The sequence below is a fragment of the Erpetoichthys calabaricus genome, chromosome 5, assembly GCF_900747795.2.
Source record: "Erpetoichthys calabaricus chromosome 5, fErpCal1.3, whole genome shotgun sequence".
Classification (NCBI taxonomy): Eukaryota; Metazoa; Chordata; class Cladistia; order Polypteriformes; family Polypteridae; genus Erpetoichthys; species Erpetoichthys calabaricus.
The window spans coordinates 87,473,060-87,500,662 of record NC_041398.2 but is presented as its reverse complement, the minus strand read 5'-3'; the positions used below and the strand labels follow the sequence as shown (position 1 = coordinate 87,500,662).

The window sequence follows — 27,603 nt, the reverse complement described above, 5'->3', positions numbered from 1 at the left end:
ACTTTCAGCTTTAATTCAGTGGGGTGAATAAAACGATTGCATAAAAATGTGAGGCAACTAAAGCATTTTTTTAACACAATCCCTTCATTTCAGGGGCTCAAAAGTAATTGGACAATTAACTCAAAGGCTATTTCATGGGCAGGTGTGGGCAAGTCCGTCGTTAGGTCATTATCAATTAAGCAGATAAAAGGCCTGGAGTTGATTTGAGGTGTGACCCAATCCCTTCATGCTGAAAATACATGTTTGTTCTTTTTTGCAATGTATGAAATTGTAAATATATCTGGTCAGGAGTAGAGATATTACTATCATTAGACGCAGAAAAAGCATTTGATATGATTGAATGGAACAACCTTTTCACTGCATTGGAGAAATTTGGGTTTGGCCCGAATATTTGTGCATGGATCAAACTACTGTATACCAATCCAGAAGCTTCAGTTTGTATTAACAACATTTGCTCAGACTACTTTAAGCTAGAACATGGTACCAGACAAGGATGTCACTTGTCACCACTGTTGTTTGCAATCGCCATTGAACCACTGGTGGTTCACTGTCAAAATTCTTATCAGATAAAGGGGATTATCAGAGAAGGACTGGAACAGAAAAATTCTCTATATGCAGATGATATGGTTTTATATATATCAGACCCAGAAAACACTGTGCCTGCAGTTTTAACAGCACTAACAGAATTTCAAAAGATATCCCGTCTCAGAATTAATCTGAATAAAAGTATACTCTTTCCAGTGAATTCACAACCATATAATATTAGATTGGACACCCTACCTTTTACCATAGTAGATCAGTTTAAATACCTAGGGGTAAATATCACAACATAAGGCTCTTTATCAACAAAATTTTACCGTCTGTATGGTAAAATTAAGCAAGACTTGCAGGCAGAAGGTGGCATGGCTTTACCTAATTTTCAGTTTTATTACTGGGCAGCAAACATACAAGCCATAAAAACCTGGACACAAAAAAAATGAACATACACAGGCTTGGCTTGCAATAGAAGTAAAATCCTGTACTACTTCTTTATACTCCCTGTTCTGCCTCCAATAAATGCAAGTTATCGCAAATATACCAATAACCCAATTGTGCTTTACTCACTCAGAATATGGAACCAACTTAGAAAGCATTTTAAGATGGAAAATCTTTTATCCGCGGCACCTCTGCAAGAGAATCACCTCTTTCAACCCTCGCAAACATATCCAGTTTTTAATACCTGGAAAAGTTTTGGGATTAAAATGCTCAGAGATCTTTATATAGACAACATATTTGCATCTTTTGAACAATTATGTTCCAAATTCAACCTCCCAGCTACACATTTCTTTCACTATCTTCAAATTAGAAATTATGTTAAACAGAAACTGCCCAATTTTCCTTACCTCGTACCATCCACAATGCTGGAAAAAATACTGCTCAATTTCGAGGAATTAAACACCATTTCCGCATTATATAAAATCTTATTACAGTCCCTACCTTTCAAAGACCCAAGAGGACATTGGGAAGAAGATCTCAATCAATATATCAGAAAAGGAATGGAAGGTAGCAAAGCAGAGAATTCACTTGAGCTCTATATGCGCATAGAATTATTCAACTAAAAATTATATATCGAGCTCATCTGTCTCACTTAAAACTGTCCAAAATGTTTCCAGGGCAAGATCCAACCTGTGAACACTGCAACCAAGCTCCTGCCTCACTGGGTCACATGTTTTCGGCCTGCACCAAACTAACATCATTTTGGACCAAAATTTTTAAGTGCCTTTCAGACAGCCTTGGGGTCACAATCCCTCCTAACCCATTAACAGCTGTGTTCGGTGTTCTTCCAGACGGACTTGAAGTGGAGAAGGACAAGCAAACGGTGATGCATTCACTACACTTTTGGCACGCAGACTTATTTTGTTAAATTGGAAGAATCCTAACTCTCCTCTGATAATATAAAACATTGGTTTCCCACTGACTTATTTGAAATTGGAAAAAATCAAATTCTCAGTTAGAGGATCTCTACAGAACTTTTTTAAAACCTGGCAGGATCTAATCAATATTATTTTAGAATAAGAGAAATAACTATTACCGCATTTATTTTCCTTCTCCATTTTTTATATACCTAGATATATTTCTACCTTCTTTTTGTTTATTGTTGCCTTATTAAAAAGCCCTAAGCAATTCTCCTTTGGCTAAGCTCTCCTTCTCAGGGGTGGGGTTTGATTTGTTTTCAATTTTTCTTTTTGTTATAAATTGATCTATTTGTATGGAATGATTACAATAAAATTAATAAAAATTAAAAAAGGTTGGCTTCTTTCACCTGCATGGAGAGCTCCTTTGACCGCATGCTGTCTGTTCACAGCAAAATCTTCCACATGCAAGCACCACACCTCTAATCAACTCCAGGCCTTTTATCTGCTTAATTGATAATGACATAACGACGGACTTGCCCACACCTGCCCATGAAATAGCCTTTGAGTCAATTGTCCAATTACTTTTGAGCCCCTGAAATGAAGGGATTGCGTTAAAAAAATGCTTTAGTTGCCTCACATTTTTATGCAATTGTTTTGTTCACCCCTACTGAATTAAAGCTGAAAGTCTGCACTTCAACTGCATCGGAGTTGTTTCATTTAAAATTCATTGTGGTAATGTACAGAACCAAAATTAGAAAAAAGTTGTCTCTGTCCAAATATTTATGGACCTAACTGTATATCAAATACTGAAGTAATAAAATTTTCAGAATAACACACTTTTTTTTGGCCAAGAAAAACATTCATACAAAATCGTTTAACAGATTTTGTTTTAAGGAAATGTACATTTCAGTATAACAAGCTTTATTTGACCAAAACGGCCACCGAAGAGAATATTGCAGTGCAAAAAATACTTAATGCTGTGCCTACGGTACACTTTCACAGAGTTTCGGGAACCCTGCCACAGGATATCTCCTTCTTTGCTACACCAAAATAAAGTGACAGTATGTTGCAGTCTTGCGCAATCTCAGTGAGAGTGTAGGAGTAACATCATACACATAGCCAAATTCAGAGTGAGTGTTCCACAGTGTCCGCATAGGCAATTGTGTTGTCAGCGGATACTGTACAGTTTCACTTTCTTTGCAATGAACAAAATAGAGAAATGGCATCAGTTTATGCTGAAAGAAAAAAGTTACATATTAGAGTGCGAGGAAGAGCAGGTGAAAGCCTGGTGTTAAATATTCTAAAATTCATGTGGCAAGCACTTTATGTGGTAATACCGATCCTTCACAGGACAGCCAATTGATTTGCTCTTGGATTTACGGTTTACCAGATGCAACACAGCAGTTACAGAGCTGTTCTTGCGCAGCTGCCGTTAGAGATGGCGAATTGCCGGTGACCCTGGTAACAGTAGAATACGTATTTTCCCCATATATGTTATAACAAAATTTCTGTTATAACGGAAGTCTTATGGTCCCATGTATATTGTTACAGTGGGATTCCAGCTGTGTATGGCTAATTTTTTTTTCTTTTTTAATTTAACAGAAAAAATCTAATGCATGTTGATGAATTGTTTTTGAAGCATTTTAATTTGTGAGTCCAGAAGCAGGCAGGACATGTCAATCAGTAGCTATTAATTTAATAACTTGCACTCCAGAAATGAGACATCAATGAAGCAAAAGTTTCACAAGGACAAAATCAAACACACATGCAAAGGTTCTTAAATACAAGTATGCTACATTACATTTTAATGAAAATACCTGACATCACCTTTGATTTCAGTCAGATTTGAGTCAGAAAACTCGCACACAGTGACTGAGAATACATGTTTGTTCTTATTTGCAATGTATGAAATTGTAAATATATCTGGTCAGGAGCATGTATGAACCATTTAATGATGCCAAGTACAGTGTGACCAACTCTTTGTAGAACACTACTAATTTACCAAAGATGAACATTCTGCACATACAGGAAAAAAAAAAAAAAAGAAAAAAGTCATGTAATTGAGACACCTGCTTCTTGGTTTGACCACTATTTGTTAAACAGTCACTCAAGACTGTATGCTCTTCTCCCTTAAATACAGCAGATCTTTGCATTGTCAAAAGGGCTACATGGGACTGAGAGGTCAGTTACCGGCAATGTCAGTTTACTACCTGTCTCAACGTTTTTCATTTTGTTTCTTAATTTATTTATTTTTTAGTTTTCTTCTTTGTTCCTTACTTTATAATAGCTTTTGTAAAAAGAAAAAATCCCTCTGGGCGAAAAAGTTTAACAGGTATATAGTTGTAAGCAATCAGAACAGCCACATTTCCCTATATGTTCAAATTGTTCATCTTATCAGTACTGAAAACACTCTCAAATATCCTGACCTTCAGTCAGGTGAACACTCAAGAATATGAACATAATTTCTGACAGAGACGAGAGTATCCTTCTAGATACTCCATCTTCCAACCACATCCCAAATTTCAACATTACTATAAGTTTAACAGCCTGATTTTTAAAAATGGAAGGTAATCAAAAATGCATTTGTCACCAAAACCACAAGCAATGAATCTGTTTTATATTTACAAATCTGTAAGTCATTTGACTGTACACCTCTGACCATATAATAGTTTGTCTCGTGAGCGAAGTTGTCAATTAAAAGCACCATTACTGAAAATTAAGTAATTTCATAAGTTGAAAAAATCAAGCAGTGATTTAAAATGATATAAATATAAACATAAATGTAACAGTATTTTCTTCTTTAATTACTCTTAAAACAAACAAAAGTTAACTGGAACCAGTAAGGGTATATGTAAAATACAGTTTTAGGCTGTCATCTAACTTAGGCAACTTTTGTTGCGTTTTTTAGATAAACTGCAATAATGATTTTACATTGCTGTCAATTTAAAAGATGAGACAATAAATATTGATGTAGGAAAAGACTGCTGAAGAATGCACAGTATGGCTTTAAAGAAATTTTGCCAATTCAGTAACTATAAGGCCTTCACTCAAAAAAGCAATCTAAACCAAGAAAGATATTTCTAAATATTGAAAGCCCTGAAAGACATGCAATTTACTGGGAACATGAACCTTGCAATTGAGAACACTGCAAAAAAATGTTCTACTAATGTAAATGTATTTCTGGAGGCAGAAGTACACTTCACTCCAAATGATTAGGGATAGCCACACAGAGTTAGGTTTTCACAATACTTTTATAACAATGTGGCAAGTTCTCTAAGAACAAGAGAGCATGGAATAAAGTCTATTACAGTGCCATCAGGATTTTGCAAAAGTACACATTCTAATTTATTCACATTACAGATTATATAATTCAGCACTCTTTCACTGTGAACTTTTGAAGGAGCAGCAAAAATTCCTTTGACATGACCTTTGACTAGCAAAAGGCTAAAAGAGGACCAGCTGATACCTGACCACTGCAGAAATTAGACATTTGTGTCAACTTTGTTGCTGTTATTTGTAATGTTGACTCAAAGGGGTGTGATTTTCATCCACTTGTCTGAAAATAGTATAGTTTTGAGTCTTTGTTGTGTTAATTAAATATATACAACCATTTTCAGACCCTCCTAATCTAATTCAGAATTACAGAGGGCAGGTGCCTACCCTGGCATTACTGTATAAGGCACTAGTTCACTGCATTCATGTAGCCACATAATCAATGATGGACAGATCATTTGAAACTGCCAGTCAATTCCTCCACTACTGGGAGGAAAACCAGAGCATCTGAGGGCAAACACACACCAGGAGAACCTGCAAACACACCACAGCAAAAGAGGCTGAATATTTATCCACCCAATGTAAGTATTAAAATATTCCAAGTGAAAATGTCTCTGTTTAGCTTTTTTAAATGCAAATGCTGCTACATGACAAGGGCTGTGTGCTGAGGGAGCATAATCCCACTCCACCCTTCCCAAAACTTCTGACCATAATTCATATGGAGATATCAAATATTCAGTTTGCATTTTGTTACTTGGAGTAACATGAGTGAACACTACAATGATGTTTTCATCCACAAAATACTTATTAAAACATAATGACATAAGCTTACTCTGTGAAATAAATGTAAAGATTGACAGAATTCAGTGAAAAGATCAAGATATGTAACTGGATTCCACAAAAATGTCTTAGCAGTTCTGTGTAACATTACCGGTCAGTCATGGAGTCTCACCAATTATTTGAAAAATTGTCAGAGAAAGAGCTCAAGCAGCAAATCTGAATATTGTAAAAAATATCTCTTTTACTCTTCTTTCTTGACTGACATGTAAATAATGAAAAGATACACACAACATAGCTCTGTGACTTAAAGTTTACAAAGATATTAAAAGCTGGTTGCTTGATTATGTTAAACCTTTCTGCAAATACATTTAATGCAACCCCCAAATGTATTAATTTAATCCAGTAAATCTGACCATGTTTCACATGTTAAAGGAAAATGTGTTTTCCTTACCATGACCAACATCATACTGGACAGTTGTGACCAATGGCAGATAACAGCAAACAATACCAAAGTGTCCATTAAAACAACTATGGCTCCAACAAGCCTTTAAGGTCTGCGGGATGCTATTCGTGTCACCAGAGGAAAACAGTCATAAAAAAAAATCAAACATTTTGTTCGAGAGAGAGAGATCAGTCAACTTTTGGCAGGAGTTCAATTTGCTGCCATAACATGCAATTACTTGTTCTCTGTGGCTAATGGCAGAAACTCGGCTGCAAAAAGTTTGTGATCGCTGTCACTATGTTACAGAATTACTGGATGGACAGCAAAGTTTCCTGCTTAATGATTCTTCAAATCCTCTGCCACCATAAAGTCATAATGGGAGTATCTGATGATCCTACCAGTATCACATGTATCCAAGATGGAATTTTTGATCAACCTTGAATGACGCAAAGTGAATCTCACCCTTCAATGGCTGTGAATTGTAACTGTGCTGGACCTACATTTCAGATATCCTGGATGCTTGAACAAAAGAAACTAGTTTTAACAGGAGCTGAAACTTCTTGAGGCAAATTCTGGCCAACCTGATAGCGATCAACACACAACTGAACCACCAAATGCCAGAACTGTCACCAGTCTCTTAAGATGAGCCACCGAAGTCTTATTCCTCCTCCACAAAAACAATCTGCATCGTTCAGCAACAATTTGACTTTGACCCATTACAGCTGGCTAAGTTAGAAAATATTTCTACTGATCCTGAAAAATGTTGTCTGTTCCTGGATTTTTTGTTAATAAAAAGAGCATTCCATGAAGCAATCACTGTAAATAATCTGGTCTCCTTAAGCAATTAGCTGAATAAATAACAGAAAATCAATGTCTTATTTAAATTTTCCACATTCATAACATTTTAAAGACAGCATTATTAACAGAACCAGACTGCTAGACTAATGTGATTAGTGTTTCATTGATTTATCAATTGTTTGTTAGACAAAACTGTTCAATAAACAAACCGGGACAATTTATTATGCTTAGGTAAGAATTTAAAATTGTTTTGTATTAGAAAGTAATCAGTTTATTAGTTATTTCTACTTTTTGAAATATGCTTGAAGGAAATCCATAAAATTTTGATATGTAATTTAATATGCAATTATTTTCACTTAGAAATTGTAACTGTGCAATTAATAGCAATTTTATTTTTTTCAACAAAATAAATAGATGAATGGGTGAATGCAGACATTAAAATGTACATTACATTTCTATGATGGATCTACAGTCAAAGAAGGAAAAAGACAGGCTTTTCTCTCTCTACTCGCAGCTACAGTATATTCCCCGGTTTTAACTTACAGCCTACGCATAAACAGGATAAGCTTTCAGGTTAAATAAGGATGCGAATTATTTAAGTATTTGTAAACATAATCCTTCTTCTCTTTGCAATAAAATATTACCAGAAAATGTAAGATGATGTACTGTATAAAAGACTAATTTTTTTGAGTTCCACAATCTTGCATTTGTAATTCAGATTCAGAAAAGCAAGCAATATTTTTAACAGTGGAGAAACATGCAGTGGAGGAATGCTGGGATAAATGCATCGGACCTGGAAGCACAACACCCAAAAAGTAGGCACTATTTCAGCATGTTGATGAGGTGGGTAATTAGTAATCTGAAGTTTACCCTTTTCACGACTTGTTCACATTGAACATGGCAGAACAAAATTCATCAGCAGTGACAAATACCAATGAGATGGACAATATTGTTTATTTTAGTACAAAATGTCATTTGCAGGAGGTAGTGTTGCTGTTTGGTAATGAACAACTTTTTGCTGCGCAACACAACAGTTAAAAGTGTTGTAAATTCACATATGCAGGCTATTGTTAGTTGACCGTTAACTTGAGCAGGTTGTTATGTACCTTTTTAATTGTTTTTAAAATTTTTTAAACAAAAAAAAAATATACAGGTTATGTGATTTTTCTAAACTTAATGAGATTGACATGTAGGTTATACAGGGTTGTGGGCTATATTCGAGAAAATATGGTAATCTATAATGTTGACAAAATCGTCTGATTGAAATGTCACAATGGTTCAAAAATAATTTAGATGTAAGTTTTTAGAACGTCTACAATAGACACACATTAAAGATTCTCAGGTCATAAGAATGATTCAAAGAAAGTGATCAGGTTTAAAGACACTTCATTATATGTGTCAGTGGCAACTCAGACTGGCAAAGATTTGAACAGCAAAAAAAAGCTTAGTTTCCAAACACTATACATTCAGGAACAGAATATACATAATAATGACCTAACAATTTCAGAAAGTGTTTCTGACACCTTACCAGTGTTCTGAAAACTGATGCACATTTAACATACACTATAGCAAACATGCTAAACAGGAGACATTTAAACTTATAAAAAAATTTACATCAGTATTTAAAAACTTACCTGCATGAAGAAGCCAGTAACTAGTGCTCTTCTGATGTTAATATAATAATCTCGACTAGTGAATTCAGTGCTTCTACGAGGTAAATTGAATCTGTCCATTATTCTGGAGAGTTGCTGGCGTACATTGTCAGCAGACATAAGTGATCTGTAGTTAATGAAGTTGTCATAACACCACTGAACCGACTCATGGTCTATAAAAGGTGCCACAAAAAAGGGAAAACAAGTTAACATGGCAACTATACAAAAATACATCATTCGATACTAATGAATACAAACAGAATGCATTAAGAGATCTGCAATACTTTGCTGCTGCCTCATTTAGGGGCTTCTCTGCTTTTATAAAGCTTGGATTATGGTACATAGTATTGCACAACACATAAAATACAATTTGTTAGTAAAGGGCAACAGATCTAAAGGATACTTTATTAGCCTAGGAAGCACTTAAAGAGCCACCCTTTTTAATCTACTTCTGTTATAAAACTGTGTATTGTTCCCTTAATTAAGGCTACCAATTTTTATGTTACAATTAAGAAAAAGTGTTTCTACCTTCTTCTTGGTCTGTAGTATTAACAGTGGCATGAAAAACCTTGAGGTTAAAATGTCTGTGTGATGTTTTGCATGCCACTGTATTTTTGCAGCTGTTATTTGAAAAGCTTTTCCAATTACTTTTACATTTTTATAAAATATTAGATTGAGCAAGGAAAACATCTCCAAAATAAGTGAAGAGGTAGGGAATGAAACAGCTTACCAATTAATACCTTCAAAATTCTACCTTGTATATATAACCAAATCAGTAGCAAAGTTGCACTTAACACAAAGTTCTCAGGAACAAAAATATGAGATACAATGTGTGTATATATGTGTGTGAGAAAAGAAAAAAGTTTTAAAACTTACTTTGTTTGAATGCATGGTAGACATTAAGTAGAGTCAAGTGATCTCCGTCTATGTGCGCAAACCTCATCTTCGCCTCATCAGCAGCTTTCTTAGCCTCCGTTGGACGAACAAAACACTGTGGGACTAAACAAGGTTGGTATGGGCCCAACACAAACGCCCATATCGATGAGTCACGCATTCACAGACAGAAGAACTAGGCCTAGCTAGATCAGTTCACAGAGCATAGGGCAGGGCAGGATGGGCTCTCCTATGGTCTTCAACTGCATGTTGAACTGTACTACCTTGGTTTTCAACACCTAACCACATCTGTAAGACAAGAGTGTTTACAAAACTACACAATACCTATTTATATTCACTAAAGCTAACCTATCCAAAAGGGGAAATATCTAATGATTCATTTAATCATACAAGTAATACAATTTTACTGATGATATATTCATTCAAGCACACATGCACACAGTATCCAAAATGAAAGCCGTCAAAACACAAACATATACAAATAATACATTAAAACTACTAGCTATATTGTCATTCTATAAACTTTCAACACTTGCTTAACTTTGACACACTACCTTAAGACAAAAGAGTATAAAAATATGCTGCAGCATAGTATAAATCTATGAATATTGAAAAAGTGTTCAGATAAAATTACAAACCATGTTGATCTTGGTTTATAAATTACTGAAATGCTGTACATATAATAATGAAATAGTTATGCACTAATATCCACCACTACTAGCCTCCAAAACTGAATATTTATGAATGAATGTTTATTTCAAAAGGTCTAAGAAAGTGACAAATATTACTGCATGAAGTTGACTGAAATTTTCATTAATTAAATGGAGTCTGCCCTGCCCAGCTGCTCTGAGTCTGAAATACTTAAAAAAAAAAAAAAAAAAAAGTTATCTGAAACGTAATATTTCTTCTGTAATTTGTAGCTGGACTGTACCAACTCCCATTTAAGTATTTATCACTAGAACTGTAAGTCAGTATGCTAAAGATGGAAATAAGCTGCATTTATACAAGTTATTTTAAACTACCTTGTCACATATAGTAAATGTATTGTTTATACGGGAAAATCAAATAACCTAATCTAAAAATAACAAACAGCTAATAAACTCCTATTATTCTGTTTTAAACCATGAAGGGATTTCTGTTTAGCGGCTGTTTCTAGCAAAAACTGATCACACTATCAATGGCTTTCTAAAATGAATGATTATTAAATTTTCTACAAATTACTGAAAACTATGTGTTGGGGAGCGGAAAAACTAAACAATCCAGCAAAATGACTGGGAGAAAAAGCAAACAAAAAAGTAAAAAAATACCACACCCACAGAATTTTACTGAGAACCTCTTGGTGTGTCGATTTAGTTCTTTCCCTATCATTACCTGACAGCATTGCAGTGATAGACAGGATCTCATTGGAACAATTAAATTCACAGCTAGCAATGACCATTTTAGCAAGCTGTGGATCCAATGGAAACTCTGCCATCATAGAGCCCAGCTCCGTCAAATCTCCATCGTCATTAAGAGCAGCAAGGTAATTTAGTAGTTCTAAAGCTCTCATCAGTGTTTCAGGAGCTGTAAACAGAAAACAGCACAGCAGCTATTAAACCTAAAAAAAATTAAATTTGAAACACATTATAAAAATGTGCTGTGCAGGTCTGTAGAATTTTCCATAACTAATTTAAATACTAAACATAAACCTAAAAGCAAATTGTTTGTTAAATGTGAGGACTGAAATAATTTAAGTGTGATGTAAGACTCAAAACAATTGTGCAAGAAACATTAATTTATTCTAATGGTAAAAAAAAAATATTTTTACCTGGTGGGTCCATAAAATCAAAATGCACCAAGTCATCAATACCAAGCTTCTTCAACTGTAGTACAACTGATCCCAAATTAGATCTCAAAATTTCAGGATAGGTGTTGTCCTGACAAAGCACAAATAACAGGAACGTTAAACAAAAAGTACAGAAAATAATGCAATTTAATGGTGGGATTCCTACAAACCCAATAGAAAAATCAAATACAGTCACTGTTTAATAGATATCTGGCAGTTTTGAATTTATAATACATGTATTCACAATAATAGCACATTGTAATTATTCACAGATGTGAACCTATATTTAGTAAATTCACTTTAAAAAATGCATATTGTGGCTTACATTGATAGCACAATACACCAAATTAAAAACAAAATCTGTAAACCTTACTAAATACATTTAAATTTCCTTGCTCACATATCAAGTGGTAATTCAAAGTATAAGCACAAAGGAATGTTTCATTTATGCGAGACTGCTACTTTGGGAAAAGGGTGGATATTCTCATTACTATATTGTGCAATTCCCTTTCACTCTTAAGTACAAAATTAGTAGCATGCAGCTTGCTGAAAGCTGAAGATACAAAGCACTATATTACACACAAATAAGCTTATTATGTAATGCAAAACTGAAACAAAGGAAATATGTTTAATAAAGGTGGGGGCTCTGCCACTTGGAAGAGGACATATACAATAACCGCAGTTTTTTGTTTCATAATTGGACTAGTGTCCTTTGTCTACAAATGTATGCCAGTAAAAATCATTAAACCTGACATCAGTTAAAACAAGTATCTGAAACAAATGATTATAAAATACCAAATGTATTACTGTTGATATTCACTTAACCACAGAGCAAAAATAAATGTATTCTTTGTTCAGCTTAAAATTTTCTTTTGCTTCTTCAAGCACAAACAGTAACACTGTGTGTATTGTACTTGAAAAGGTGGGAAAACAGACAACAAAATCCTTAGAAAAAAGCTTTGTTTTATGAATTATCAAACACATTATCTAATCTACAGAACACAATATCTACGACTGACAGAAGAATGAGCTAACAAGTACACTTTGCAAACATGGCAGAACAAGCTAACATCCTGATGCTGTGAATTAGCGTAAGATGGCAACAGTTCTGTATCATAAGCAGCTTTTTTTCCAGTTCTCCTGGGGAAAGTCGCTGTTGCTTAAGATAGGGAAATTTTGTCTAATGAACTCAGTCTGTTGGCCACACAGCCTTCATACTGGAAAAAGTTTGAAAACGAGAAGGAAATACTGAACATGTGTGTTTGTGTAAATCTGTAAATAAATTGTTCTAGTTGATTTTATAATAGCATGAAAAACACGAGAATACCTGCATTTCTGTTTTATAGGCCTTTTCCGTATACAGACGGAAACACTTTCCTGGTCGGGTTCTTCCAGCACGTCCTGCTCTCTGCTGAGCTGAAGCTTTGCTGATGGCAGTGACCAGCAAAGACTCAACCCTGATTCGTGGATTATATACCTGTTTAAAAGCACAACAGATAACCAATGTATCATCTCCTAATAGCAAATCGTTACTTCAAGTTACATGTTATTTTCATTAAAAATGCACATGGACTGCATGATACAGTGAAAATGGAAAATTTGGAAACCCCAGAAGTAATTATCTGAAAGCTGTCATTATGAAACCTTTGTCTAATTTAATGTTATTTTTCCTAAAAGACAGACAAAATCAATATACTGTTTAACTGACCTGATAAATGCAACACTGTAAATTAACATTTTACTCAAAATTTAATATTTTTGAATACTAAAACAATACTGATAACATATAGAAAATTCCTTTGACAGCAGACACTTGCCTTTTGTTTGGCAAAGCCAGGATCAATAACAAAGACGACACCATCAATTGTTAGAGATGTCTCTGCAATATTAGTAGAAACAACAACCTGTAAGATAAAAATTAAACTGTTATGATTTGTTTCTGGACAGTATTATCAACTTTAAAATGCTACTGCGTTAACTAATTAAAATGGCAAATACAAAAAAAGGAAACTACTCTACTTTCTACATAAAGTGTACTGAATATTTAATATACTGCGAGTAGTAAAGACATGTGAAAAGGTGCATCTGTATTTCGGGATCTCATCTAGGACAATGTGTAAAGAAGAAGCAGTGCTGCAACAGGCAGACACCCAGACAATTGCAAAAGCACTCTCTTAATATTTTCACAGGTATTGGTATCCCTCGTGAGATTCTCACTGATCAGGTTACACCCTTTATGTCTCACATCATGTTCGCAAGTTTCCGAATTAAGCAGTTACACTCCATGGTTTATTATGTGCAGAGGAATGCCCTGACTGAATCATTTAATAAAATCCTAAAGCAGATGATTCGGCTTCAAAGTCTGACGATTCGGTTCTGTATTGTTTTTAGGCATTTGAATAAGATTTCCAAGTGTGATGCATACCTGATGCCACGTGTGGACGAGCTGTGAGAAAAGCTTGGGCAGGCTTCATATTTCTCCACTCCTGATCTCACAAAGGATTATTTGCAGGTCCCCTTGGAAGTAGTCTAGATGTGAGAAAACTGCATTCACTACCACAGGTTGTTTGAATTTACGGCACTCCCTTCTGGTCTCCATGGCACACCGTTGACCTTTTAGAGAATGATGGACCAGATCCTGCATCCCCATTCCGCGTACACGGGTGCCTATCTTGACAATGTGGTCATTTTTAGTAATAACTGGGAATCTCTCGTCTGACAGTTTGCAGCTGGCGGGGTTGAGGCCAACCCTAAGAAGTGCAAACTGGGTATGTTAGAAACCCACTATCTGGGATATTACATGGAGAACAGTTTGCTCAGGCCTCAAATGGACAAGGTACTTATCTATTCCAGTCCCGCAACACAGAGGCAGGTTCATGCCTTTCTTCAGCTGGTGGGGTATTACAGGCGGCTCATTCCAAATTTTGTGCATCGGGCTGTGACCCACTTATGGACTTCACAAAGGGCAGAAAGAATCATAGTGTTGTATGGACCGATGCATGTGAGAGAGCTTGAGGACCTGAAGACCTTGTGTTTTCGGGTGCAAGACAGGGACTCGCATATACTGTAAATATTGAATCGTGATTAATCGCAGACAATTACATTGTTATGTGCAAAATTCAATAATGAACTCAAAAGTAGTGTATTGCGTGCATTTGGTTTGCAAACACTTTAAACAAAAAAGTTTTCAAAATAATAGCAAAACTGCGTTAACGCGTGACAGCGTTAATTAACGAGTTAACGAATTAAATTGCCCAGCCCTAATAAATATACTTAATACAAGCCTGAAAGCGTTAGTCCCATGTGTGGCAATTAAACACTGCTTAAATGTATATACCTGCACTTGTAGGTTTTAATCATTTTTAATATTTAATTGCACTACATTTTTTTCACTGTCGAAGTATACATTTACTGAATTTATACATGTTTTTTTCTTCAGTGTATCAGCTAGACATTCATAATTATTGAGGTGTAATTATAAATATGGATTTCCTTTTTGCAACAAATACAGTAGAAATCTAAAAAAAAAATGTCACAAATGTATCAAATGCTCATAAGTAGGTTCATCAAGACGAGACAAGACTAACATGCTTAACAGGTTATAAGTAAAAGACATTTTTCTGTTAAGCTAATAAGACTTGTTAACTAAGCAGCAATTTTAAATTCATCTTTATCTTTTCTTTTTCCAATTGAAAATTTAAGCTGCTGCACTAAAAACAAACTCACTATTTGAATTCAAATGGTGACTGTTTTAAAGGAAAAAACACAAAGGTCTCAATTTATTAAAGTAGATTTGTTGTTTGTCTAATTGCACAGGGCAACGTCTGATTCCTTTTTCTCAGTTTATTACTGTACTTTAACATAAAGGTAATATCCCTATAGTCTTGCTTTGTTTACACTACAGGAAGTTTGGAGAGAGGAGACCCCCAGAAAACTCACTTACCGTAAAATACCTCATGTAAAGAAGCACACCAACTAAATTAATGTAGATCCTGAAAAGCAGGAGCTGAAAAGAATGTTTTTTGTGATTGGTCAATTTATTGATCAAGTCCTTATTAGTGAACATTGGTCGATTTAGACTGGCAGCAGATTGATCCCTGAATCTCTTTTGTGGAGAAAACAAAGGTTTGGAGCATGCGCTGAAAACTACTGCACATGACCTGTTTTTCTTTGTAAATGTAACATTTAACAAAAGTTGGTGTGTGCAGCAACGCGCCATCAGAACATGCTCCCAGCCTATGACAAATACCAAATTCTACAAAATCTGTCAACCACAAAGTAATTTTTATATTGGAATTAATTCATTTTAGACGCTTAAAAAAAGATGCCTTGACAACATGCTGTTGCTCATTTCAGCTCTAGCAGAGTGGTAGTGCGAAATGACTAAAGGCGTTTTCAGACTGGCAACTCATTCAGTGCTTGAGCACGTTTGTCCATATGTAACCCCGCAAAGTGTAGTTTGTTTCACTAGTGTGATCGTTCTGTACCGCGCTAATTGTACCATGCCCTGGCCCGCTTGGAAGAGGTGGGCATGAGCATGGTTCAGTAGCATTCAGGAACAGTGTGATCGCTAAAACGTGCCCGAGCATGGAAAACAGACATGATGTCAATGATGCAACATATTAATATCTTTTGAGCTAAAAACAGGTTTTTATTTCTACCTTACATGAATGTGAATAGTAGTTGGCAAGAAAAGCTGCAAATTCCCCCCTTAACATCATTTGTCACTGTAAAAATCTTCTCGTATGTGTAGCATGATTAACAGCACAATGCTGTGCTGGACACTCAATAAATCTGTAAGAGGGTAAAGAGTTTTCCTGCCCTACATGACTCCAAACTAACCACAAAATAAGTCAAATCATTTTGACATGGTTGCTGTCACTATGTGTTCAGATCCTGTTTTGGCTTTACGTGAAGCTGCATGGCGCAGTGTGAATGCAGGCTGGTGGGGGAGTAGGGAGGGGGGACAATCACACTTGGGCATAGTATGGAACATCCAAAGTTACATTACTGAAGTTTATATGTACATTCTAATGGCCATATATATTTTAGTATATATATATATATATATATTTGCAGTTGGAGATCCACAAAGGGAGAAAAAACGAATCACGTATCATAAAATAGTTTTTATTCCTGAGCTTTCACCCCTGTCAGGGGTCTTCATCAGAGGATAATGCTTAGACTTACAAGAATCAAAGGCAATATATAGCAACACATTCAGTGGGGGGTGGGTGGAGGTGACTAAGTCCGTATGATCAAAGGGGGGGGGGGGGGGGGGGGGGTGTATCATTAAATTAAAGTGCATATGTCCTTCTTAAGTTGGCATATGCTGGGTTTATGTCCAAGTGTCTGTTGATGGCATTTTCATCTGATAGCCAAGACTCGGCCAACTCTCTGGCGCTTTTTGTACTGGCCTTAAATTTTACTTTCACGTTGTCCCAGTTGAATGTGTGTCCTGTCGATTTAGTATGTGCATATATCAAAGATAGTGCGTCCTTTCTTCTGTGTTGCTATATATTGCCTTTGATTCTTGTAAGTCTAAGCATTATCCTCTGATGAAGACCCCTGACAGGGGTTGAAAGCTCAGGAATAAAAACTATTTTATGATACGTGATTCGTTTTTTCTCCCTTTGTGGATCTCCAACTGCAAATATGCAAACCGTATCACAGACCTTCTCTTCCATATATATATATATATATATATATATATATATATTTTTTTTTTTTCAATCTTGTGGTAGAAGGAAGGAAAAAAAAACTACTATAGTGATAATTGAATAAAAAAGCTTTGGCTGTAAAAGAAGTGCTAAAAGTCACTCAGGCAACGGTATAGACATGTGAGGATTAGTTGGGCTGTAAAAGTCCCAACAGCATTTGTGCCGAACGTTATGTGGGCATGAGTGTTACCCAGGCAATGATGTAGACATATCTTCTCCTAGCGTCATAATGGCATCTAAGAAACACCTCTCATCAGTAGAAGTAACGAGATTAATCAGTCTTCAGGCAGTAAAACTGAAACAGTGAAACCGAAAGTGATTCTGGTGAATCAGAAAGTGACACTAGCAGCACTTGTACATGTGCAGTGTGCTGTTCAGATTATTAATCATTATTATTTGTATCATTATACTTTCTACACTTGTACTTAGTGTTTTGCACATTTTACAGTAGAAAGATAAGATGTAATAAAACAAATTCATTTCTCAAGCCAAAAAATGCAACACTTTTTACATGTTTTGACAAAAAAATGTAACACTAAGGAGGTTAAATAGGTACCACATACTCCTCAAAGAATTTAAACACAAAGTCATAAAAGAAGCACAAGCAGCCAATATGAAAATGTACTTGTAAACAATGCAGTCATTTCACTGCTTATAATGTAAACACTATTTGGGGGAAAAAAAATAAATAAAAAACGCGCATGTCTATGCAGTCCATCTTCATCTCAAAATGATCGAATATACAAGTATTTTAATATTCCTCCTTCAGGTTTTGACTATTACATAAAAAAACAAGGAAACCTTAATGATAATTTCCTTTATATGTGCTAATATCTCTAAAATGGGGACATTTAACTTTCAAAATGAATTCATTTCACAACCCCATTTTTGCTAGAAATTAGCTTGCTTTAAAATATAAAGTGATAAATGAAAGGAAAATAAAAATTCTTAAATAAACAAGAGACAAAACAATTGTTTTTTAAATTTTGGACCTCCTATTACACTAAGCCTGTAGCCAACTGTTGAGAAATAACAGTTGAGTCTGTTCACCAAAATCAAACAAGTCTCAATATACTATGGGTTACTTTGTCAACATCTAGAACAAATGAAAAAATGAAAACATTCATTGCTGCATTCAAGTCAAGCACAAGAGCAAACTATTTTCAAAATACCTCGCATGATGATCTAAAAATCTTAGAACTTTAAGTTATCATGTACAGTATATTAAGTAAAAATGTATATTATTAAAAAGAATGAACATTTAACTGTATAAATTGATTCCATACCAAGGGGCATATGAATGTTATATATTAGAGCAGATTGTTTTTTGTAACAAAAAATAACTATTAAAACAATATAATTAAGCATTATGCAAACATAGAACTAAAATCTCCAAACAACTGATTTACATTAGTAACACTGATTAAATAAACAAATACTGTGGGTTAAACACAAACATTAAATTTCAAATGCCTGCTAATTAGGTTATGGATGCTGTAAATTGATTTGACCTTTTCACAGTCTGGATAAGGTTAAAGAATAATTAATTTCTACTTGGTACACCTGACACACATTTCTTTTATTGTATATTCATAAACACCATGTAAGCATTTAAAAATGAAACATATACTAGGTTCTGTCCAAAGCATTAAAACTCAATCTTTTATTCTGACCTTCAGAATCCGATCTTGGTTTGCCCCATAAATCTCTAATTTTCTGGTAGAAGTTCATAAAAGTCAGTAGTTTTATCATCTAACATGAACAATTTGATTTACTACCTTCAACAGATAAGAGTTCAGCATATGCGAGTGTTTAACATATGGTTTGTTGGTCACCAGAGCCACCTTTGGCAGCATCTGACACAATGCAGGAAAACGTACAATTCATCTGTTAAATTAAATTGGGGCCAGATGCATTATTTAATTTAGGTTCACTTTATTACACAAAGTCAATAATTCATTATTTCAACCAGCTGTATCCAGAACTAGGCTAAAATGTGCTTTTCCTGAATTTGCCTCAAGTCCCATTTTTGAAGAACTGGGTTAAGACATGAATAGCACACTGACACTTTCAAACCCAGGAACCATTCTTCTTTGTTTGCTTTGTTTCCTTAGTAAGCTACAATAAAAGGTGAAGGGCAAATAAAATTAAACAAGAACACACCAGATCATTAATGTACTACTAGATGCTTTACAGTCCATCCATATGTGTTCTGTCACTACAAAAGATCAAATAATCATTTTAATACTAGTTATTCAAATAAACCCAAAATAAAAACAATGAAAAAAACTTCTGTATTTTTTTTCCCTGATGAGCAGTGCTTTTCTGAATGGGGGTCAAAATGAAAACACACACATAATCAGCTTGCCACAAGCTGTTTCATTGTCCCTCCACATCTGTGTTTATCTCGCTTCCAGAACAGGAAGATGTTGGGGTGAAGGGTTGCAGTTAGAAGTGAGTAGTAAAGAGAACCCATCAAATACAAATCTATACATCAATTCATTCTAAAATAGCTAAGGTACCATGTCAAATGTTAACCAACTACACATATAGTGCGAAAGTTATATATATAAAAAAAAAACACATTCAGCCACCAGCCAAATGTATTACTATGATCCAGAGAGCAGGGAATATAATGCTTTCACTTTTTAATAAAATGACGTAGTACATATATGGTGCATAACATGTATTACTGACAAAAATGCATCTGTTCCTACCTTCTGAAATTCATCACTTAAATTAGACCTAATAAAGACTCAAGTCATATTATAGTGTACATTGACTGACCATGTGCCTCTCTCTCACCATTAATCATCAATTTAAAAATTTAGTATATTAATTAAAAAAAGATCACAGCACCACAACAAGTCTTTAAAATGGTCTGGATATTCAGGTCTTTGAGGCTGACATAAGGTTGGTAAGCTAGAAAGCATGCATTTCCTGTGACTTTGATGATAAAGTTCAAACAAATTATAAATTTAAAAAATACGAGCTTTAATTAATCAATTATCAATCAATCAAGTCCTGCATAAACTACTCGGAGCACCATATAAATAATCTTCTACACTAAAACTCCTTGGCAAACATATTCAGTCAGCTCCATAAACACTTCCAAGTTATTAAAATGCATAGATGTAACGCCACTCAGAAAAAGAAATGTGTCTCTGGTAAAAAAAAATCATCCCTTCTCACATTGCTATTCCCAAATTGTGAATGCTCAAAATGCGAGAATTATTGGTTTTGTGTAAGATTAGGGAGCCATTGACCACTTATAAGCTAACTTGCCTATCATAACTAAAAAGCAATGACATAAAGACCATCTCAAATCCCTGGCCAATGAATTGGTGCATTATTATTATTACAATCAATTTCTAATAGAAAGATTGGGAGCATGCACGGATTACAGCGTGTTGCTGCACCCACCAAATTACTAACCAACCGGATAGAGACCTAAGTGTAGCCGTGGAACAGGTGATACCTCAGCACCACACTGGAACCATGTTTTTTTTTTTTTTTTTTTTTTTTGAAGGACCTGCTTGCAGGGCTGGATGCATATTAACGGCATGCCTAGAATGAAGCAATTGTAGGTTAAGGGCCTTGGTCTAGGTCCCAACAGAGTAGAGTCACGTCTGGTGTTTACGAGATTTGAACTGGCAACCTTCCTATTGCCAGCACAGTTCCCTAGCCTTAGAGCCACCACTCTGCCCCAATATCTATAAGGCCATTTAAACTTCCTATTTCTGCAATATTTACCTTGCATTTATAAATAGAAACTATTAGCTTCAGCTAGAAGTATTACAACTGTTAAAAGGATAAAGTAACTGGGACCTTAAGTCACCTGGACATAATTTGGAGGTTTTCCTAAAATTAAACCTTAAAAGTCACAATAATTGAGCTTCAGCCATTACAGAAAAATTGCTATCTTCTGTCAAAGATTTTGAGGTGTGAGCAAAGTAGGCAACTGGCCAAAGTTGCAAGTTACTAGAACATAGCTTCTGAAGTTTTCCACTCATTGCAAATTACTTTATTTAAAATGTGTGGAACTTTAGTAATTAAAAGCAGATGGTGCAAGTTACAATCTAACAAGTCAAGGGTGCGAATTTTCCATCAGTGGGATAAGAATAAACACCACAAAGTTAAAATCTCCTCTACTTATTAAACAGCATGCATGTAATAGTCACTAGACAATTATAAAGGTTTGTCTATTTTATCTTAAATGTATTTGCCTTAACAATCATATTCCAGAAATTAAATGCATAAGTGACATTGACTTCATTTATAGATAGACAAGGGGGCTCCGACCCCTGCTCGCTTCGCTCGCCTACCCCCGGCGTTGGGTATCCTGAAATACATTAGTCGAGCTCGTTCATTTTGGAGCCGTGCCCGCTTTGCCCGCGGCATTTCAGACGCGCGTTGTAGGCGCCTGCGTTCATTGATTGTATCCATGCGGGTGCGTGTTTGTATATCCGTCAGTCGAGCTCGTTCGTTTTGAACCCGTGCCTGCTTTGCTTCCGCAGTTTTAGACGCGCGTTGTAGGCGATTGCGTTCATTGATCTTATCCAGGTGGGCTGGTGTTTGTATCGTTGAGCTGTATTGTGTTTGAATTTGGTGCAACGTGTTCAGCGGTTTGTACAATCCCAAGCAGCACATTATTCCTAACTTCACTCCGCAGTAGTGCCACTCACAATATGGCGGTGTCGCCTGCACCTTCACTCTGCAGTAGCGCCACTCACAATATGGCGGTGTGTGGACCTGTGGGGCCTCCGTAGCCTCTTCCAATTGAATCTGGGCTGCAGCGCAGAATCCTCTTTTTTGTGTGGCTGTGTCGTTAGTCGTTAGCTACGGGCGCGTTGTTGCTTCATTTCTCATTCACGTCAGTTGAGCGGTTTCGTTTTTGGGCCGTGACTCCTTCGTGCGTGGTGGATACGAGTTCGCTTGCGGTTTATGAGACTTGCGCTGTATGCGCAGAACGTCGCATGGTCCTATCGCTGTGTACCTGCGTCCATGCCATCCGCTTTACCATTCATAGATAGAGATAGATAGAGAGAGAGAGAGATAGACAGATAGAGAGATAGATAAACTTCATTAATCCCAAGGGGAAATTCACATACTCCAGCAGCACCTTACTGATACAAAAAACAATATTAAAGATTGATAATAATGCAGGTAAAAACAGACAATAACTCTGTATAATGTTAATGTTTACACCCCCGGGTGGAATTGAAGTGTTGCATAGTTTGGGGGAGGAACAATCTTCTCAGTCTGTCAGTGCAGCAGGACAGTGACAGCAGTCTGTCGCTGAAGCTGCTCCTCTGTCTGGAGATGATCCTGTTTAGTGGATGCAGAGGATTTTTCCATAATTGATAGGAGCCTGCTGAGCGCCCATCGCTCTGCCACAGAGGTCAAACTGTCCAGCTCCATGCCAACAATAGAGCCTGCCTTCCTCACCAGGAATGTCCATTTATGTGGACTCAAACAAACTAGAGTCATGTAATTGAAGCAGAAACATTGTAAACCTTTAAGAAATATATAGACAAGATATTGGGACATCTATTAAATTCATGAATGTCTCAGCTTAAACATTAACTACGAGGGGGGACCCAAAAATAACCTAACAACAACAAAATTCCGGTTATTTATTTATTTCCGGTTATTTTTGGGTCCCCCCTCGTATGTGGGGGGAAAAAAAACAGCCTTGCATGCAACTGTACTGACACAGACTTTCTTTATGAAATAAAAAATTAAAAATTTATGCAAAGACACTACAGATAAGCTACATTAATAATAATAAAAATATTCCAAGACTACTGATCATACCTTTCGACCTATTGCTCCACTGTGCTTTTTGGGTGGAGGTGGCTCAAAAATCCTTTGCTGCTGCTGTGGTGGTAATGTGGAATAAAGAGGAATAATCTTGATGTCTCCAACTTCAGGTCCCAAGTCATCAATTTCACGTTTTATTCGCTTACAGGCCTCATCAATTTCCTGAAAGTTGACCAGTATAGTTAACGTTAGAGGTAAACACATAAAAAGAGAACAAAAGAGACCAACAAAGTTGTTACAGAAAAATCCACTTTAACACAGGATATGCACGCCAGTCTTTGACTAAAGGGAGAAAAAAAAAAAAAAACACTTAAAAATGAATGCAGACAGATTTTTGGATTGCCGCAGTCTCAATTTACGTCACTGTAAATTCCACAATTTACAATTTGCTCATCCACAGTGCATTAGAATCCATTTTTAACTTGCAATTTCCTTTTTCTTATGAACAACTAAAATTAGTTTTGACACCAAGGAATATGTAGCAACTATTAGCAATGAAGCATAGTATAAATATGTACAGACACCATTTTCAATCATTTTGAGCTTTTGTTTGCATGCGTCTTAAATTCGATAGCTTTTCTATAGTATCTGCACCAGAACAAATTTAGCAAGGGGGCATTTGGTTTTCATGGGAAAGTTTGGGGTCCAATGCTCGGTTATTATATAAATTCACCTTGCAGCTTTATTCAATTTACATCAAATTATAGTTACAACAAACTAGAGCAAATAGAACTTCTTCCCACACATGCCAGGTAGCAGGTTTGCAGTATTGCTCAAAATTCTCAACGCTACAAGGCGGCTCCCATAACCACAAAGACAGACAGACAGACAGACACACTCCAAAACAGCACTGAATTTACTAATAGGTGCAATTAAATATCAATTTAAAATAAAAATAACTACATGCAAAACCAAGCAAATGTAGCTTAGCCTATCAATGCAATTAGCTAACAGTGCTACTCAAACAATACTGGCAATGCACTGTCAGTTTAATATTTACTTATCATTACAGATAAAGTAGCGCTGCATCAAGGCTGGTGTGTGATATTACTAGGTTAACAACACACATGCACAAAGGTACATGTTACGCTCCTGAACCCACCATTAGGAGTTGAATTAGACGTGTGGGGCTACTAAATCTACAGCATCCATGTGATTAAACTTACAGTGTAATGTTGCCCAGGAAAAGTGCTACTTTCCAAGGAAGTGTGAAGTGTGGCAATTTTTATTAATTTAATTTTGATAAAGAGGCAATGTGCTAAACTTTTCCTCACATGTTTAAAGTTGTATACAGGAACACTATAGCCTGCTTTTTTCGTTACATGATTAATTAGATACATAAAATAATAAAATATACCTCAGTATAACAAATTTCACACCCAGCGAAAACTACAACTGTATTTTTTTTTAAACAAAAAGTTGATAATATCCGTTTACACCTCTCTACCAAGGATATCTTGCCCTTCCCAACTGTTGACTCATTGTCTGAGACCGTCCATCCTCTTTGCTCTTTCTCTGTTGCCACACGGGAAGAGGTGGAGGATGTCATCAGGAAAATGAAACCGTCTACTAGTTCCCTGGACCCTTTCCCCTCACCCTTGCTGAGGGCCAATATTTCTGCCATCTCTCCACTTATCACCAGGATAATAAATCAGTCCCTCCTGGCTGGCCATATTCCTTCTGCACTAAAAACTGCTGTCATCAGACCTCTACTGAAAAAATCCACCTTGGATCCTGAAGTTCTCTCCAATTATAGGCCCATCTCCAATCTTCCATTTCTCTCCAAAGTTCTGGAAAAAATAGTTGCAGCACAACTTCACGATCATCTCAAACTGAACAATCTGTTTGAAAAGTTTCAGTCTGGTTTTCGCCCTGGCCATAGCACCGAAACAGCCCTGGTCAGGGTCACCAATGATCTTCTGATGACGGCAGATACTGGTTCACCTTCACTACTTATCCTCCTTGACCTGACAGCTGCTTTTGACACAATAGACCATAACATCCTTCTTCACCGCCTGCAATACACTATTGGACTCTCAGGAATTGTTCTAAATTGGTTTACATCATACCTGACTGGCAGAACTGAGCATGTCGCCCTTGGCAGCGCAAAGTCCCACACCCACAACGTCGCCTGTGGTGTTCCACAGGGCTCTGTGCTGGGCCCTATCCTTTTTACTATCTACATGCTCCCCCTTGGAACTGTCATTGGCAGACATGGTTTATCGTTCCATTGCTATGCCGATGACACTCAGCTTTACCTCAGGACTACTCCCACCTCCTCTACTGCTCCTCTGCCAACATCTACATTGTCTACCTGCCTGGAGGAGATAGAGGCATGGATGAGGCTCAATTTTCTTCAGTTGAACAGATCCAAAACAGAAGCCATCTTAGTTGGTACATCACATCATCTTCGCTCTTCTACCATCACCTGTATTACTTTCTCTGGCCAAAATATTCCTCTTTCCACATCTGTTACTAATTTGGGTGTTAGAATGGACTCCCAACTTACTTTTGACACCCACATCAAATATCTCTGTAAGTCATCTTTTTACCATCTCAAGAACATCGCCAAACTCCGCCCATTACTCACCCTGGCAGATGCAGAGAAGCTCGTCCGTGCCTTTGTCTCTTCCAGGCTGGATTACTGTAATGCACTCCTCATTGGGATTCCTGGCAAGAGTATCCAGAGACTCCAGTATATTCAGAACAGCGCTGCCAGGATCCTGATGAGGGTGCGAAAGTATGATCACATCACCCCAATCCTGAAAACCCTTCACTGGCTCCCTGTTTCATTCAGAATAGAGTACAAGGTCTCCCTTCTTACCCATCAGTGCATTTATGGACATGCCCCTCTTTATCTACAGAAACTCCTTACCCCCCATAACTCCTTACGTTCCCTCCGCTCTGTACTCACTAACACTCTTCAAGTCCCCAGAACTAAGCTCAGCAGCATGGGTGACAGGGCGTTTTCATCGGTGGCGCCGAGGCTGTGGAATGCCCTCCCTGATTACCTGAGAGCCCCACAGTCGACTGAGGCCTTTAAGCGAAACCTAAAAACTCATCTTTTTAGAAAGTCATTATGTTAAAGTATTTTATAGACTCTTCTGTTCTTTTTTATTTTATTATTCTATTTTTACTCTGTAGCACTTTGGGATTGCTAAAATATAAACTGCAATATAAATAAAATTTATTATTATTATTATTATTATTTAAGTTCATTCTAAACTATCTAGAGACTATTCCTTGTTTCTTATATCAGAGTGATGAATTTTCCATGAACATGAACTTTCCTTTTCTTGTGTTCTTTAAATTATCTTGTAATTATATGGACAATTATTACATAACAGTAAAATCATAAAATGTTTATGCAGAATCTGATAATGCCAAACTTAAGAGGTCTCTAATTTATGCTAATTTGCACTGAATTTCACAGTCTGAGCAATTGTCAGTGGTAGTTAAGGTTCAGGGTAGTTTGTATGGCGATCATCTCTCTAGGCTAACCTGTTTAGTTAGGTTTTTTGATTGAAAAAAATGTTACTAAGCTGACAACATAAAACTAGTCCAGTAGGTGGGCTAGTTTCACAAGTGTGTTTTTTCAATTTTTAAATTCCATAACAATCCAGAAGTCATTTGAATGTCAAATAGGAGAGATTTTTTGCACCAAGTACTCATGTGCACAGGTGCATTTATATGATCCATTTAGAAAACACATGAATGCTGCAGTTGGCTCAGTGTTTAAGTTTCAGAAGCATTAAACAAACTCCATCACATTTCTTCATCACACAGTATGCTGTCAATTTTCTTACATTCCTTTCCCTGCTCATTCAGCAATGTTTTCCAAGTACAAGTCACAATGCAACAGTCAGAAATTTAAATTTACGTTTCAACGTGTTTGCCAAGTGATCATATCAATCGCTCCTTTGTTCTTCGCACTGCACAAAAAGAAAAATTCAGCTTGTTCAGCAAGGTAGTCCATGCTGAACCAGCTTAATTTCAAGGTTAACTTTCCAAAAGCTAAATAACAGAGTGACTGTTTACCCTCAAGATGCCTTTGTTCAGCTTGTTTGGAAACAAAGTAATTTATCTATACCTGTAAAGTTTCCTAAACCTCGGGAAAATGCAAACCTGCTTCACCATCTGACATCCATGTAAAAAAATCTTTACCTCTGGAAATAATCAAAAGGAGTATATCTATAATGAACATGACTGCATTAAACAATTTTTGATGTGAAAGCTTCAATTTTTTCCTACAGCACATATTGGTGAATTATATGGTGGTTAATAAAGAAAAAAGTTTGGTTCTCTTTACAACTTATTTTAAAATGGTTTTAGCCATTGTTTCTTTGCTGAAACATCTGATGCATTTCAAATCCTGTTGCAGTGAAAACCGAAGCAACAAAACTTTCAGAATAACGAATTCTTTCTGATGGCCCAGACAAACGTTTAAACCACATCATGTTTAACAAAGTACATTTTTAGGAAAAGTACATTTCAGTATAAC

General features: G+C 36.2%; 1 protein-coding gene across 2 annotated transcripts in view; it reads right to left on the bottom strand.

Annotated features, from left to right (window-relative positions):
- Positions 1–27,603, bottom strand: part of dhx15 (DEAH (Asp-Glu-Ala-His) box helicase 15) — a 70,797-nt gene that overhangs the window by 4,026 nt on the left and 39,168 nt on the right. For both annotated transcript variants that reach the window (XM_028801751.2, XM_051928631.1), the window contains 7 exons: positions 23,097–23,264; positions 13,377–13,463; positions 12,887–13,036; positions 11,542–11,650; positions 11,106–11,297; positions 9,717–9,839; positions 8,823–9,013 (listed from right to left, as the gene is read on the bottom strand). In XM_028801751.2, coding sequence (XP_028657584.1) covers positions 8,823–9,013; positions 9,717–9,839; positions 11,106–11,297; positions 11,542–11,650; positions 12,887–13,036; positions 13,377–13,463; positions 23,097–23,264 — 1,020 coding nt within the window. The remainder of the gene's footprint in view (positions 1–8,822; positions 9,014–9,716; positions 9,840–11,105; positions 11,298–11,541; positions 11,651–12,886; positions 13,037–13,376; positions 13,464–23,096; positions 23,265–27,603) is intronic.